The sequence below is a fragment of the Neurospora crassa genome, linkage group IV, assembly GCF_000182925.2.
Source record: "Neurospora crassa OR74A linkage group IV, whole genome shotgun sequence".
In the NCBI taxonomy this organism is placed as follows: Eukaryota; Fungi; Ascomycota; class Sordariomycetes; order Sordariales; family Sordariaceae; genus Neurospora; species Neurospora crassa.
In genome coordinates this window covers 1,302,376-1,317,687 of record NC_026504.1, presented here as the reverse complement: position 1 = coordinate 1,317,687, position 15,312 = coordinate 1,302,376, and the positions used below count along the sequence as shown (strand labels likewise).

Genomic DNA, 15,312 nt, shown 5'->3' with positions numbered 1-15,312 from the left:
CTTTCCAACCTGTGTCTAGGGGAACTTGCTATCAGCCCAGCCATTGGGTTATGATGTCGCCTACGACCCCACTATGCCTCTCTTGGTAGCAGTCACGTAGTTTCATAGTACACTTCACCGGTCGAAGATAACCCCGCGATCATTGTTGTTTCGTTTTGTCTGACTCGAATTGGTAAAATAGTCCGGGGAACCTAGGCTGCCAGTTATATTATATAAAGCGAGTGTTTATTGAGTGAATGGTTTTCAGCAACCCCCTCTAAAACGTTTATGCTCTTTCCCTATTGAGAGACGGTTATCGAACTTCAAGACCAGGTTGAGTCACCACGAGCGAGTAAGTTCCACACTCGAAAGCTTTCGTTTCGTCTTTCGTAACACCCACCATCTTCAAACGAACAGAACGTCACAAACGGTATCTACGTCACCCACCAACTTTTGGTCCTACACACCCTGACGCCTTCATATATCTCCGGTTTGAAGCCCTCGTTGCACGACGACGAACGGTCGTCAAAGTAGTTCATTGCCGGGTTTCGTTGTGTCACAGCACAGCTATCAAGAGCCAATATTTCCGGATAACGAAATCCGGGGATACTCACTCATCTGGGAATCTCACTTGACGACAGGTAAACTCTCTTGAGCGGGTATTTTGACGACCGAGCAAAGAACAAGACAATACAAGTCAAGGAAGAAACCAGACCAGAAATCAAAAGAACTGAATTCTGTGAAGCAAAGACCTTCAAAATGGGTTCCAAAGAGCACCAAAAGCCCAAGATCTTGTTGCTGGGCACTATCGAGCAGTAAGTCCAAGTTGACGACTCTTTTTTTCCATCTTAAACAGTACAGTACAGCACCGGACTTTACTTCACTTCACCCTTCTCTTCCCTCCTAGAACCCCCCTACACCTCTCTTCCCCCATCCTAATCCCCCAAATTCCCCTGCTCTTCACCATCAAACAAAACTAACCATAACGCTTACAGTGCCCACGAAGCCTGGTCCCGCATCACCTCAATCGCCGACATCATCCAACCCACGTCCACAGACCGCACCTCCTTCCTCTCCGAATGCGCCTCGGGCGCCTTCTCCTCCTGCCTCCTCGCCTACCGGACCTTTGACTCCACCACCCTCACGGGGCCCCTAGACCACGACCTCATCTCCGCCTTGCCCCCTTCCATCAAATACATCTGCCACGTCGGCGCCGGCTACGACGCCATATCCATCCCCGCCTGCACCGCGCGCGGCATCCGGGTGTCCAACACCCCCAGCGCTGTGGACGAGGCCACGGCCGATTGTGCTTTGTTTCTTTTGTTGGGGGCCATGCGGAATTTCAATGCGGGCATGACGGCTCTTCGCCGGAATGAATGGCGAGGGGGCACCACCGTCGAAGAAGAACAAACAAAGACGATCAAGATGCCACCGCTGGGAAGAGATCCCAGGGGCAAGACGCTGGGGATCTTGGGTATGGGAGGGATTGGCAAGTGTTTGGCGCGCAAGGTGGCGGGGGCGTTTGGGATGAAGGTACAATATCTGAATCGGAAGAGGGATTGGGAGGGGGAGAAAGAGTTGAAGGAGGAGCAAGGAGGAGGCTCTCCGAGGGTGGAGGTTGAGTGGGTTGAGACGATGGAGCAACTTTTGGGGACGAGTGATGTTTTGAGTTTGAATTTGCCGCTGAATGTGAGTTTTTTTTTTTTGTTTTGCCCCTTTTTTTCTTTTTTTTTTCCCCTAACCGCTGTTGGTAAGTGGGAAGGAGGGGGAGGAGGAGGAGATGAGTGGGATACGGAAAGAAAGGAAAGGAAGGAAAGAAAAGGAAAGAAAAGGAAAGAGGCTAACGGAAAACACGATGAACAACAAAACAGGCCGAAACGAGACATATCATTTCCACCAAAGAATTCGCCATGATGAAGCCGGGGATAGTCATCATCAACACTGCTCGCGGAGCGGTGATGGACGAGGCGGCGCTGGTGGAAGCGCTGGAGTCTGGACAGGTGCAATCGGTTGGCTTGGACGTGTATGAGAACGAACCGGAGATTCACCCTGGCTTACTGGCGAATCCAAACGTCATGCTGGTGCCGCACATGGGGACATGGACGGTCGAGACGGAGACCAAGATGGAGGAGTGGGCGATTAGTAACGTACAGATGGCGATTGAGGAAGGGAAGTTGAGGAGTATTGTGCCCGAGCAGAGGAACATGCAATGAGTAGTTGTTATGTGTAGGAAAAGGCTCATTGGTCAAGTCAACTCGAGTTAAATGCAATACATCAAAGACAAAGTTCACACTACCGTCTGTCAGCAGGGATATCAGCAGGTTAGACTAAGTGGTGTTGGATTTGTATATAAGCCGCGCCCCAATTTTAGTCGCTCTCATAATGCTGTAAAAAGGAAAGAATGCCACTTGATACAAACGGTTGGGAAGAGAACATCAAAGAGCAACCAAATTTTGGAACCAAGAAATCCATTGCAAGGCCTCCCATATGCTTTATAATGAGTGAACAGAAGGAAAAACTGTGGAGGAAAAAGAACTTGTAAAAACGCCGTCTATCCGATGCAAGTATAGATAAGAGAAGGAAATCCAAGGAAGGAAAGACCACAGAAAGATGAAGAGAGAAACACGCTCGAGCGGGCTATCTATCTAACTTGGCACCAACCCCCAGCGAGAGTGGTTTGCTTAACTCTAGCACCAACAAAAGAGACCTCCAAAACCAACGACCATGCTGACCATTTCTCCGTACTTGCAATCACTTAATCGCTTTTCTGTTGGTAGCGCCAAGCCGCGTTCGCGGACACACTGGCTCCCGGGTGGACGTACGCACGATACGCAAGCTGAGCAAACCGCCTCACCACGTTTGTGGTTCCCTCTTCCATGGTAGTGCGAATAAACCTGGCCGCCACCGCAAGCCTGCAGCGCGGGTCCGACTCGGCCAACTGCGGCGGCAACTGTTGCTCGATGTTGGCAGGATTCCAATGATACGAATACTCGCGAAGCACAGCGAGGCTATACAGGAAATCACGGTTCTCCTGACCGTCCAGTAGGCGTCGCAGGTTCTGGAGGTCACAATTGGGCTTTCGAATGGCCAAATCGGCCAGATGCCACCAGAACTCCAATTCATTGCGCCGGGAGGTGTGGAGATTTCCAAGCACTATAGGATGATAGAGCGGATTCTCTGTCAACGTAGAGTGATAACCTAACAGGAGTGCTTCGAACACTTGCAGACGACCAAACGCTTCGTGTGGGTCATCCAAGGGCGGGATCGGGTATGGAGAAATTGACATTCCAGGGTGAGCCCAACCTCTACATCTAGTAGAGAGGGGCAGCTTTGCTAATCCCCAGACAATACACTCCTCCAGCTGGGAAGCATACTTGTGGTCCGCCCGGGGCTGGGAGATGTGTTCGACAAAGGAACCAAAAAGACCCATCAATGGCTGATTATTCAGTAAGAGTTGGATGGGATGGTGTGTCAGGATACCCCTGTCAGGTTTCAAATCGTACCACTGCGTCTCAAAGAAATACGACAGCCCAGTAACGTATACATCGCCATAAAGTTTGTTGATCTCCTGGATGACGGCCTGTGACGGCGGAGAGTTCATAATGGGAGGTTCTGCGCCCCCCAGCGCGATAAGATCATCGACGGTTTTCTTGTTGGTGGGTAAGCCAGTCATGTTGGGCAAGATAGTCGTACAGCTCTGAACCGGATCCCTCGACACGGCAAGACTTCGGTTATCTATGTTGGGCAAACGAGGTCGCCGGCAAAGGGGAGCCAGCAGGAGTTCCGCCTTGATAATGACCCACAGTGCCAAAATTCCTGTCGTCAGGCCTAGCCAGCTGCGAATTTGGTGTAGGCGTTCCTGAAGCGCTTGGCGTGTCGGTACCTGAGAGGGCCGGGTCAATGGCACTCCCGTAATCGAAGCCCGGGGAAGTGGACGACACCGGAGACTCGTAGGGGGTGTTGGAGGAATGAGATGATGGGTACGAGGTAGGATGTGGTTGGTGTTGGTAAGCAGGATGCTGTTGCTGGTGATAGTGATGAGGCGGCGGAGACTGCTGCTGCTGCTGCTGCTGGTAAGGTTGAGCCTGTGACTGGTATGGGCTTGGCGGGACGCTGGAAGATGGGACAGTCGGAGTCGACGTGAGAGAAGCGGGAGCAGAGTGCTGAGACTTGGGCGTCGACTGAGCAGTCAGACTTTGCTGTTGCTGTTGTTGCTGCTGTTGCTGCTTGAAGATGGGGTCGTATCCCAAACAATCACGCTTCGACTTTTTGCAATTGTTGCAAGTGGGATGGGCTTCGTCGCACTAGAAAGAGATACAAGTTAGGCGATGACGAGTACATAATTGCTGGTGAGTTGAAAAAAAAATGGGAAGACGATTGTTTCTGCAACTTGTGTGTAACGCGGTACGCAAAGTGGAAGATAGAGCGATGAGGTGTGATGATGGAGCTCAGGGTGTTGCAGGGATTGAGGTTTTAGGTGCTTTCGTGGTGGATAGGATGGTAGCAGATAGCTGGAGCCCAGGCCAGTTGTTAGCGGCGGGGCCTAACAACCGCCGGCGGGTGCGTTGATCGCTCGCTCGCCGCGGGGACTTTGTGTCGGCGTCGACCGAAATGGGAAAGTTGCGGTTGCTTCCCGTCGCTTGCGCTTGCTGCCTATGGCAGGCAAGGGAAGCGGAGGTAGGCGAGGGCAACCGAAGCGGGCAGTGAGTAACAGGCGGGCAGGCAACTGGCGGGTTGGCCGCAGGCGTCACTGTGAACAACTGGGCTTAGGTTGCTCGCTTCAGCAGTTCAGTGCAGTCAAGCGAGCAAACTAACCAACCCAGCCGTTCGTGGGCCAAGGCAACACAACGTAACCAAGGCATACAACCACAACCCAAACCGCCCTGCTCCCCCAGCTGCACTTGCAACAACCCCCAACGAACCATCGAGACCGACCACAAGCGAGCAAGCGAGCGAACGAACGAACGAGCGCGCCATTTTTAACACACCCGTTGTCGTCATATCGAACCATGGCGCTTCTTCAACCGAATGCCCCAACTGCAACATGACGACCCACTCCCTCCGCGCGTCGCTTCCCTGGCTCGACACCGTCCGGCCCGATCCCCATCCTACCCCATCCCCCGCTTCGTTGCAGTAGGTCCGAAAAGGCATCCGTGATGGGAGGAACCGGATAGAATACGAAAAAAAAAGGGCAAATTAGGAAATGGGTCCGAAAGAGAAAGTAACGCACCTTTATCCTGCGCTTGCGGCACGTTAGGCACCCCGTTTTGGTTCGGCGCTTGATCTCCTGTCAGCAACACAACAAACAACATCGGTCAGCACTCTAGTGTGTTGCGCGAGCGAGCATGGGTCCCAGGAAACAGAGGAGGAGGAGGAGGAGGAGGGGAGAGAGGAGATGGAAGAGGGGGAGGGTCGCATGTGAGGGCTATAGCAGTGCAATGTATTGGTACCTTCTTGTGCCTTCCTCCGCTCAGAGCGATGCGCGGGTCCGGCGTGAGGCCTGTCAAGGCATAGTGCACCACGCTCTGCCCCGGGTGCATCTGGTATGCTGCGTGCATGGGCGCATAGTAGCTCATCTGGTTTGGGGCCATCGAGACGGCCATATGGTTCGGCAGGGGCATCTGGTGTTGAGCGTGCTGTTGCTGCACATGGTCAAACGTTCGCATGCTCGGGAGCGCCGTCTGGTTCGTTCGGTAGGGGTCAACATGGGCAACCGCTTGCGCTCCATATGCGTACTGCGCACCCGGGGACATGCCCGCAGGCGGATATGGACTCGGGGCGGGATAGTTCATGGTCGGTGTTTGGCGAGGTGTAGGTGGGCCAGATGGTTGTTGCGGATGGGACATGGGCGTGGGCACTAGGACACGGGGTGCACTGCCGTTGTGCGGTGCTCCGATCTGTTGCTGGTTGTACCCGGATACTGTATCGGCCAAAGGAGGAGCGATTTCTGAGGGCGCGCGGGGATCTTGGTGAGTGCTGGTGGTGCAGGCAGTGGCACTGGTGGTGGTTGTGATGGTGGGAGCACTGTCCGTAGCTATCCCTGGGTCACCACTTCTGACGGAGCTCTGTCCAGCCCCTGTTTCGACTATCTCAACCGGAGGTGTACAAGTGGTAGCCGAGCTCGCCTCTTCGCCTGGTTGCTGTAGATCCGGAGTAGGTGTTGATGTTGTTGCTGTTGATGTTGTTGATGTTGATGTTGTTGTTGCTGCCGTTGATATAGCTGCTGTGGCTGTCCCTGGAGTGGATGGCAACGTCTGTGCCTGTGCTGATCCGGCGGAGGAGGGTTGTGGTACTAGTAGTGTCGGTGCTGGTGCTGGTGACGCTGAAGCTGAGGGACCTGGAAGTGGTTGAGGGTTGTCTTGATCAGGTTGGGGTGCAGGCGATCGGAGCTTTAGTTGTAGATGATGTCGATGCTTCCCTTCGTGGTCGGGGTGCGGCTCGCTCAGACTGGAGTGCTGAGGCTGGGGGATAGACGGTCGAGACTGGATCGACTCTACAGTCCTCCGTTGAGCCATACTGGGAATTTAATTAGAATTCTAATGGAGACCGATTCCTAGCAAGGGCCAGGAGAACAAGCGACCGGGGGGGACGGAGTGGGAGGGAGTGCCAGGAGGGCTAGGGGCAGACGCGACCCTGGCTCTCCTGGCCCGGCTTTCCTAAGCGGATTGCGGATTGGTAGTCCACCTACTTGACGAGCCCTTTTACTACCAGGTAGCCGTACTGTGGTATGTAATGTATGTAGCTATGTAGGTACGAGGTGTAGTGTGTGTAGGGTGTAAGCGTGTAGGAGGTGGTGGTGTAAGATGGCAAGGTGGTATGGTACCTTGCCGTCCGACAGAAAAAAAAGGCTCCTGTTGCGGTCGAAAGTGAACGGTCAATGAGAGGTCAATGGGTTGGTAAATGGGGGTGCTCTTCCTAGAGTCATCCAAGGTTCTCTTGGGAATGGGCCGAATCTGTGGAAACATGCAATGCGCGCTTCTCAGCGAATACAGCCGATACGACGACAGCCAGACAGACTGCTGCAGCGCCCAAGCATCCACGCAGAAGCTGCATATTCCAGACTCAAAAAGGTACACAGAGAGCCCTCATGCATGTGTATGTTATGTACGTACTGTGTGTAGGTGTGGGTTTTGTAATTTTTTTCTGTTTCTTGTTTTTTTTTGTCCTTTCCTCCCTCACTCTGTCACTTTCCTCTTCTTTCTCTGTCTCTCTCCTTCACGTTCTTCTGCTCTTCAGTTCCTGTGAACTGCAGTGTCCGAAAGAGAGGGAAATGCTTGGCTTGTTTCCCCTGACCCCTGGGGCTAGTCGATGATATGCCGGTCTGCCAGCCAAGAGAGTGAGAGACAAGTGGTGGAAAGACAATATGTAGGTCCCCTTGTTTCTGGAGTGTAGTTCAAGTGGTGTTAGGTTCGTCGTCCAGGGGTGGGAGGTCAATGTCAGTGGCAGATGCTCCAAACGAGGCGTACCTTTACGGGGGTGGTGGGATTTTGGTGTGGGTTCTTGAAGAGAGGGGTGAATCTGCCTGTGATGGTGACTGGAGTGGATTGGTCCCTTGCGCTGCATCCTGGCTCCGCTGAAATAGGAATCCAGACCGTAGGCGGGCCCCAGTTTGGATTTTACACCAGGTGCACATGGGACTTGATGGGATCAGATGGGACTGTGAGGGGGGACCTAAGGATGGAGACAAAATGTGCAAAAGAAGCTTAACGCAATCTTTTATAGCCCCGTTCAAGACATCGTCAGCGATGCTGTTCTTGATATTCAATTAAGCGGGCTGCCAAGGGGGGTATCCTAGAGCGTACGGGCTGTCGATTCCGCCTTTTTTAGACCTCGTCGTTCTGGCGGAGGACGAAGGAGGGTGGACGCCGTACGACAGCATGTAGCCCCTGTCCAGGGTCGAGGAGCCTTTGGAGAGAACAATGTGGATCTTCCAGTCTTCCATGATCCTCGTCGTCGAGGCGGGAGAGAGACGCGAGTTGAACGGGGCGGGACTTGCGATGCGGAGAGAAGATGGGAGCCAGTCCAATGTGCAATCTCCAATGTCCACGCAAATGCATGCAAGTCGACTAGTCGAGTAAAAGAGACGCGGCAAGTCATTACTCTAACCAGTGTAGGCTAGCGATGGGCATCATCAGCAACAAGTGAAAATTCAATGTTTTGCTTCTTCACTTCTATCGATCTATCTTCCGTCTCCCGTCTCCTTCCTTCCTTCCTGGCACAAACGAACTGTCATGTACCTTTCTGTCAGGTGCTTTGCGTCTTTTGGAGCCGACCACGGGCACAAGCGAGTGGGAATTTAAGCCGAGTGGACTGGTGGGTCAGTGGGTCTTTCTCCTTGTCCGCCAAAATCAAATGCCCAGACGGCCGCAGACGGCTCTTGAGAGCACTCACAGGGACTCGTGCCAGGGGGGCTCAGGAACGGTGAAGTGTGTCAGGTACGATGCACGCACGGTACTGTATGCCTGCCCCATCTGAGCGACGGAGTTGAAAGTGAGGTGACAAAATGAGTTAGACCTAGTTAGTCAGCATGGTCTGAGTAGCCAAAAGACGTACGCGGGCAAGGGAAGCTCGTCCCGCCGTTCAAAGGAGGCGCAGTCGCGCGCAAATCCACATGTCAATTGACACCAATGAAGGGAAATAGGAGAAGAGTAATTTCATGAGTATTTATGGCACTTATCAATTTCAGACACTGCACTCCCGGATCAATGGGTAGAAGGCCGCGGCACTGTTCCAACCGTTCCCTCCCCCCCTTGAGAAAGCCACTTGGCTGTCATCTACACTACCTACCTACGGATCGACCCAATACGGTTTGGACGGGTTGGAAGGACGCCGGTCTGTGTGTGAGGGTGGTGCTCGCAGTCTCAGATCCACTCGAACGAGACCGTCATCAATCTGAGGCTTTCCGATTAGCGAGCGCCCAGCCAGGAACCTCGCCAGAACTCGCCAGGAACCTCTGTCGAATCTTCGCTCGCCTGTGCTATGTACCGTGCTCCTCGAGCTCCCCCATCGTCCTCCTCCCCCAAAGCGACCCCCCTTCTGCCCAAGTGCCCTTATGATCCCCCCCATGATCGTCCGTATAGCGAGTCCCCGGGATTAATATTGTCAAATCATTGCCAGATAAAGACTGACTCTGCAAGATTTGATGGAGAAACTAGCCCGGATATTCACCATGAAGATTCGCTCTTGTCGACCGCCCTACCTAGTAATTCTAGGGCAACGGTCAGTCCCGTCACTCGCAGCTTGACAGGCCGGGGCTGCTGGGGCCGAGATGATTGTGTGGTCGTCTTTCTGTGCTGAGTGAGTGCTTTTCTCAGTTGGAGTTGACAGGAAACGGACTGGCTGTTGCTAGTACTACATACTACCTCTACACAGTGATGTAATCTTGATCACTCGATATTAAAACATCATTGATACAGCGGCCAAGAGACCGCTCAAAGACTCAAGAGGCAGGTGCTGTTCTGATCTTGACCTTGGTGTACGATGAGGAAGGAAGGAGCCATCGAGGGTAGGTACCTAATTCTAGGGCACCAGGCGGGCAGGGGGGCACACAACCCACTCGGACTAAGGTTGGTTGGTTCGTTCAAATCACAACCTTCCACTCAAGTTCCACACAGCTTCCATTCCCACTCCGAGTTCTTCCTCCCTTGACCCCTCCCCGATCTCCCTCTCTTCAACGGCTCATCGGAGCAACAATTGCAGTTCCCTGCTGCCCTCAAACGACGACGATCACTTTGTCGAGCACAAACCCTTCTCTCAGCTATGTGGTGTGTGCGGTCGTGCGTCTAAGCGCCGTGCAACGCGGCAAAGCATCGTATACTTACATACTTGCCTCTTCTCTGCACGCCGACGGTATCCGTCATGCAGTCCTTGTTGGATCCATGTTCCCTTTGTCCCAGATGAGGCACCACGTCGTGCAGCTTCGCTTCCGTCCCGTCTGTCCAGGGGCGTCTGTCGTCGGTTGTTACTGTGTCCGTCCGGCAGAACCAGCCTCGGTCAGTTTCTGACAGGTGCAGGTGCACTGCAAGCGGAGATCGGGACTATTACTGCCTACGTATGTACTTCCTTACTCCATTTCAAGCAAGGTACTACTGTCTCGCTTGGAGCTCGCGATCAAGGATGCAGAAAGACTGTATTGCGGTGCAATATTCAAGGTCAGGGCTTCTTCACCATGATCCCTTCATCGTCTCGCAGTTATCTTGCGGCCCTCTTTCTTATTTCGGCTTGATGGAAACTAACCTGGTAAATAGACACGCAAAACGCAGCTGCATACAGAGTTCCAGGTTCCGGATCCGCCGCGGGGAACTGAACTCACATGCTTTCTCTCTCGTAAACAGATTGCAACACCAAATTTTACGGGCAATCTGCTCCAACCGCCGTCGATTCCCACTGGCCAAAGTCCAAACCCACATGCGCAGGTCGGACCACACGGAACGGGGAGTTCTGCAGTCTCTGTCCTCATGCTTGCTCGAGTCTCCGTCTTGAACCCCTTCACGATGACGAGAGCTACGGTAGCAATGACTGTCAACGTTAAGATGTTGATTTTTAGAAACGCCAGCGGCTACGCCCCACGTCGAGCAAAATTGTCCCGTCTCTGGCTATCTTCAGGACGTGGTTCTCGCCTAGAGATTGATTATGGAGACGATGATGGTGGTTGCATCTTGGACCGCCAATGGTTTTCCATGCCTTCACACCTCTTTCTTTCATCTGAAGAGATTATGACGGTACCAGCTAGTTGTCCTTTGTCTTCTCGTCCCCCATCCTCAGGACAGAGAAAGCTGCCCCAAGTGGTTACATTTCAACATGCCAACCGGTCCGTCACATATTTTCGGCGGACGGCATGCTTAGTATCTTCTACGCTTCTGTCAAGATATACTGAGCAAGGCCGTACCCTGGACACAGGTATCATCTCCCCTTATCTACCCCCCGGTTTGTATTGCTTACTTCCCGTGATCAAAGAGGCCACGGACATTGTCTTTGGTCAAATTGCTGGGTTTTGGCTGAACTCAATGTGGCATACAGCCTTTTCGATGCCTCTCGTGTACCTCTCTTGATGCCCTTGGCCGGTTAGTAACCATCAAGGTGTGTGTGCCGACTTGTTCCGTTTTCTGTGCTTTTGCATATGCGGCCCCCAGAATATTGGATGCGGAGAACATGATCTGATCGAAGAATTGATCTCAACACACAAACCCCCATTTCTGTGGCTTGGCTTTTCCATCCGTCATCCATGGATCTGCGAAGCTGAGCTCTACGAGGCAGTTCGGAGCGTCTGTTATCGAGATGCTAGTTGGGTGTCTGTAGGTCAATCTACCGTAGGGCCGGTAAAGGCGGGAGTCAGCCGGCACGGAAAGTACATATGCTTTATACTTCGTGTGGTCGGTTCGGCTATGCGGCCCGTCTGAAGCCGACGAGCATACCGCGGTTACCTGGCGCCTAGCGGCTACTCATCCCGTCCGTGTAGGCCCCCTTCGCTATATACAGCCATATTTGAGCTCATGGTTTTCGCTTGTTCCTGCTCAAATGTAACCGACGACATGTCTGCTTCTCCCGGCAGTGCTTAACCGATGGCTTGGGGGTGTTGTCGCGGCGGCCAAGGATTGCCCTGTTAACAAAGACACATCCAATATCTGTTTCACCTTCTTCAACTATTTACCGGTACCGTGGCGCTGGCCAATGTTTCTCTCTTATACCGGTGCTCACCAAAGCGGCACAGATGGTTCCTTAAGTTGTGTGCTCCTATTTGCTTTGGCTATGCATCACGGCCCGGGCTGCCATTTGTGTTCCTTCCACCTGGAGCATCCAGAAGCCAGCACTATGGATAAGATGAGTGTCGACGGGAACACCCGTTGTCCTTTGTTAGGCGAGTGCTTGACGATGAACGGAGTTGCGTTTGTGTCCATCAGGTTTGGGAAGGATGCGACATGTTCCCGTAATGAGAGAATGCTATTCACTCTGTGTCCTTTATTGGCCAATATTCCCCGAAGCTCCCGCTTCACATATCCACAGACATAATATCAACGAGCGGCATATCACTTTTCGTCTCTATCACCTTTGCGAAAAACGAGTGAGTAAGCTGAACGAAGATCACCACATCAAAGAGGCATCTAACATCTACACCGTAGGGCTTACAGCTTTACTGGTAGTGACTACCGATGATCTGTTAGAGGGAAGCAGGGATTACCATATCCAAACTGATGCTTTGACTATGCACTGAACCACATGCGCTTACTGACCGCGGCCCCAAGTCACCGAGAAACCCTTTGTTACCGCCAGCCTTCTATCATCTCCGCGATCTTGTCATGTCCTTTTTGTCTGGCAATTCCAGCCGGTGTTCCTTGTCGGTATGTACCTCCTTTCCTCCCTGCCAAATCATCATAAACCTCATGGGCAGCAAACTGTTTTGCCCCTTTCCTCAGCAGTATCCTCACATCTTCTAGCTGAGCCGCGGCGGCTGCAGCATGAAGAACCGTTGCTCCTCCATGATCTCTATGGTTCAAGTCAAATCCCTCTCCTCCCAATATCCCCTCTTCGTTGATGCGCCCAAAGTTCACCAGCCTTAGCCGCTTGCGGACACTTCCCGTTCTTTCAACCCCTTGCCCTTGCAAAGGCTTCAGGGTTAAGAGGTAGCGTAATATATGTGGGTGACCCACAGCCGCCCATAGCAGGGTTGCGTTAACCGCTGTTCGGGTGTTGATATCCGCATGGTGTTTCTCGATTAGGAGCTTGGTCGTGGTCAAGTGACCACCTTCAACGGCGAAGAAGAGGGGAGTGTGGCCTGACCATAGCTGTGTTTCGATAATACCACCATTGTCATGCTTCTCGCTGTAAAATGGAGCGGATACGTAGGCATCTCGTGGCGTTGAGAGCATCATCTCAACGATAGAGTCCAGCCCTAGTCGGCAGGCGTGATGCAGCGGACTGATCCCAAGTTCATCCTGTGGAGCAGTGACATTGGCGCCGGACGATATCAGGAGATGAATGATCCTCTCCATCGCAGTCACCGTCACGTACTTGGCATGGGCTACCGCTGTCGGTGTCCCCGGGCTGCTTGTAGTCCTGGAGGCGCGAGTGGTAGCAGCAGTCAGTCGCTTCAAAGCCCTCCAGAGCAGAGACTGCCCTTCATACGCATGATTCGCATCCGCACGGCCATGCATCAACAGCATCTTCACAATCTCATCATGAACACCCTCAACGGCCAGCGCGAGCGGCGTCAGTCCGTCTTTATTTACACCGTCCACTGGCATTCCAGCTCTGATCAACATGCCCACGATCCCCTCGTGCCCGCCCTGGCATGCCACGTGCAACGGTGTCATCCCGGTCGAGCTGCTCGCCACATGCACATCAGCACCACGTGCCAGTAGCAGTTCAACTAGCTCTTCATTCCCCAATGCCGATGCCATGAGCAAGGGAAAGTTTCCCTTCCCTCCAGACAAGTTGGGGTCAGCAGCGCCCGCCTGGATCAACACCCGAGCAATATCGGTACAACCCGCCGTAATGGCGGCCAGCAAGGGTGTGGAATCACCAACGCGGCGGTTGATAACAGCACCGCGCTCGCAGAGAACGGAGACAATGTCCGTGCTGCGCTTAGCGATGGCCAAGTAAAGAGGAGTCCGTCCGCTCTTGGTTGCGGCGTTGATGTCGGCACCGCAGTCAAGGAGTTGTTTGGCTGCGGCTAGGTGCACGCTGTGGACCGCTTGGTGGAGAGGCATGTGGCCTGTTTCGTCCGGCAGGTTTGGGTTGGCGCCGTGGGAGCACAGGATCTTGACCGTTTCTACCTTGGCATCCTCGATGGACTTCCCAGACGAAGAGGAAGGGGAAGATGAAGCTGAGCCGTGGCTGCTTGCTGCGTAGTGAAGCGCTGATCGGCCGAATATGTCAACGGCGTCTAGCTTGGCGCCAAGTTCGCAGAGTAAGGTGATGGAGGCACTGGGGAACCCGTTCTTGGTGGCAGTAATGATGGCTGTCTCTTTTGTTCTGTTAGTTGCTTCCAAGTCTGCGCCTGAGAGGGCGAGGAAGTTGGTGGCATCGACGGAACGAGCGGCGAGGGCCTCATGAAGGGGGGGTAGGCTTGATCCTGATCTGTGGATGTTGGGGTCAATGCGGCCCTTTTTGATGAGCTCCAGGATTGTGCCGGTATCGTTCTTGTCAATGGCGTGGTGAAGCTGCTCGGCGAGTTGGGTGGTGCTTTGGCGGTGCTTCTTTGGTATGGGACCAAGTTTGAGTGATAATGTCCTTGTTACCCGGGGGTCTGCTGTGAGGAGGGGAGTGGTGTGTGGCTGAGGTTCAGTTTTTGGTGTGGGCGGGTGAGTGAGTTCCCTCGATGGGGTGCTGGGTTCTGGCACTGGTGATGGTTCACTCCTTTCGCCATGAAAGAGGTCGCCTAAACCGGTGGCGGCATCATCGCTGAATGGATTGGTGCTAACCACTTGTTTAGTAAAAATCTTGAGAACCAAAGCGCAACTTTTTGACTTACGGCGACAGGCGCCTTGTTATATACTCGAAAGACGCGAGATGCTTTGGGGTTATGGGCGAGGATGGCTGAGACGCCATGCCCAGACCGCTATCGAGACTGAGGCCATCGTCTAGCTGAATCCTTGAAGGTCTGACGTGATGAAACATGGCTTTTGTTGTTGACTCCAGGCATAGACGTTGAACTTATATGAATTGGACAAACATACGTACGAAGGGTAAGCAACTTTTAATAAATGTAGCTGGGAAAGCGAAAAGGGGAAGGACATATGCAGATCGACGACGTGTCGTACAATTGTGTAGCTTATAAACAATCCACATGCGCCTTCGCCGAGCAACCAGAACAAGGAGTCTGACCAAGGAAGAAGATCAAACCAAGCGATCAACCACGCTAGAGGGATCACAAGAAGAAAGGTAAGACATGGTTAACCTCGTGTACACGACTAGTCAGGTACCAAACCTACCAAATGTTCGGCACTCAGCACTAGTGTCGAGGTACTAGTTCAACTTGTCTTCAACAGCAAAGCAAGCACCGACAAGAAGATTGCGATTCGTCCCTTGAACCAAAGAAACTAGTAAGGGAAATTGGTGGGCGGCGCCTCTTTCCCTTTTGCTAGACTAGTAACAGCAATGAGGAAGAGACCACCGAAGGAAAACGTGGTACGCTGTAAATGATTTGGGCTTGTTCCGGCCGGGCAAGCAAACTCTTGAGGAGAATTTTCCCAATAGAGACCAATCGAGGCGTTGGTGAGGCGCTTGCTAAATGACACCCAGACACAGGAAAAAAGATGGCTGGCTGAGACTTGGCCTATATACTAGTACAGCGTACTAGTTTTGTAGAAAAAGAGTGTTATACATGGCCTGATA

At 53.0% G+C, this 15,312-nt stretch overlaps 6 protein-coding genes across 6 annotated transcripts; 3 read left to right on the top strand and 3 right to left on the bottom strand.

The window, feature by feature from the left end:
- Positions 1–111: 111 nt before the first annotated feature.
- Positions 112–2,387, top strand: NCU07931 (glyoxylate reductase). Its single transcript, XM_957354.2, has 4 exons — positions 112–331; positions 397–794; positions 975–1,668; positions 1,851–2,387. The coding sequence occupies exons 2-4, from the start codon at positions 739–741 to the stop codon at positions 2,190–2,192; spliced, it is 1,092 nt and encodes a 363-aa protein (XP_962447.1). The 5' UTR covers positions 112–331; positions 397–738; the 3' UTR covers positions 2,193–2,387.
- NCU07932 (hypothetical protein) lies at positions 2,302–5,233 on the bottom strand. Its single transcript, XM_011395974.1, has one exon. It carries the CDS (start codon positions 3,650–3,652, stop codon positions 2,735–2,737), a length of 918 nt encoding a protein of 305 aa, XP_011394276.1. The 5' UTR covers positions 3,653–5,233; the 3' UTR covers positions 2,302–2,734.
- Positions 5,234–5,302: 69 nt separating this feature from the next.
- NCU07933 (hypothetical protein) lies at positions 5,303–6,675 on the bottom strand (the record flags this gene model as incomplete). Its single annotated transcript, XM_011395975.1, has 2 exons — positions 5,430–6,675; positions 5,303–5,404 (listed from the first exon to the last, which is right to left on the bottom strand). Exons 1-2 carry the CDS (start codon positions 6,492–6,494, stop codon positions 5,303–5,305), a joined length of 1,167 nt encoding a protein of 388 aa, XP_011394277.1. The 5' UTR covers positions 6,495–6,675.
- Positions 6,676–8,695: 2,020 nt separating this feature from the next.
- NCU16755 (hypothetical protein) lies at positions 8,696–9,470 on the top strand. Its single transcript, XM_011396068.1, has one exon. The coding sequence runs from the start codon at positions 8,959–8,961 to the stop codon at positions 9,274–9,276; it is 318 nt and encodes a 105-aa protein (XP_011394370.1). The 5' UTR covers positions 8,696–8,958; the 3' UTR covers positions 9,277–9,470.
- A 151-nt stretch (positions 9,471–9,621) lies between these two features.
- On the top strand, positions 9,622–10,917 carry NCU16754 (hypothetical protein). The gene is made up of 2 exons (XM_011396067.1): positions 9,622–10,130; positions 10,227–10,917. The coding sequence occupies exons 1-2, from the start codon at positions 10,033–10,035 to the stop codon at positions 10,459–10,461; spliced, it is 333 nt and encodes a 110-aa protein (XP_011394369.1). The 5' UTR covers positions 9,622–10,032; the 3' UTR covers positions 10,462–10,917.
- A 1,201-nt stretch (positions 10,918–12,118) lies between these two features.
- On the bottom strand, positions 12,119–14,931 carry NCU07934 (hypothetical protein). The gene is made up of 3 exons (XM_957357.2): positions 14,910–14,931; positions 14,450–14,836; positions 12,119–14,394 (listed from the first exon to the last, which is right to left on the bottom strand). The coding sequence occupies exons 2-3, from the start codon at positions 14,593–14,595 to the stop codon at positions 12,240–12,242; spliced, it is 2,301 nt and encodes a 766-aa protein (XP_962450.2). The 5' UTR covers positions 14,596–14,836; positions 14,910–14,931; the 3' UTR covers positions 12,119–12,239.
- Positions 14,932–15,312: the final 381 nt, after the last annotated feature.

Bases quoted from the DNA above. Each gene is read 5' to 3' on its own strand.
- NCU07934 (XM_957357.2), bottom strand. From the start codon at position 14,595: ATGTTTCATCACGTCAGACCTTCAAGGATTCAGCTAGACGATGGCCTC. The intron at 14,395-14,449 runs GTAAGTCAAAAA...ACAAGTGGTTAG, and splicing joins ATAACAAGGCGCCTGTCGCC to CACCAATCCATTCAGCGATG.
- NCU16754 (XM_011396067.1), top strand. From the start codon at position 10,033: ATGTACTTCCTTACTCCATTTCAAGCAAGGTACTACTGTCTCGCTTGG. The intron at 10,131-10,226 runs GTCAGGGCTTCT...CCTGGTAAATAG, and splicing joins ATTGCGGTGCAATATTCAAG to ACACGCAAAACGCAGCTGCA.
- NCU16755 (XM_011396068.1), top strand. From the start codon at position 8,959: ATGTACCGTGCTCCTCGAGCTCCCCCATCGTCCTCCTCCCCCAAAGCG.
- NCU07931 (XM_957354.2), top strand. From the start codon at position 739: ATGGGTTCCAAAGAGCACCAAAAGCCCAAGATCTTGTTGCTGGGCACT. The intron at 795-974 runs GTAAGTCCAAGT...TAACGCTTACAG, and splicing joins TTGCTGGGCACTATCGAGCA to TGCCCACGAAGCCTGGTCCC. The intron at 1,669-1,850 runs GTGAGTTTTTTT...ACAACAAAACAG, and splicing joins GTTTGAATTTGCCGCTGAAT to GCCGAAACGAGACATATCAT.
- NCU07932 (XM_011395974.1), bottom strand. From the start codon at position 3,652: ATGACTGGCTTACCCACCAACAAGAAAACCGTCGATGATCTTATCGCG.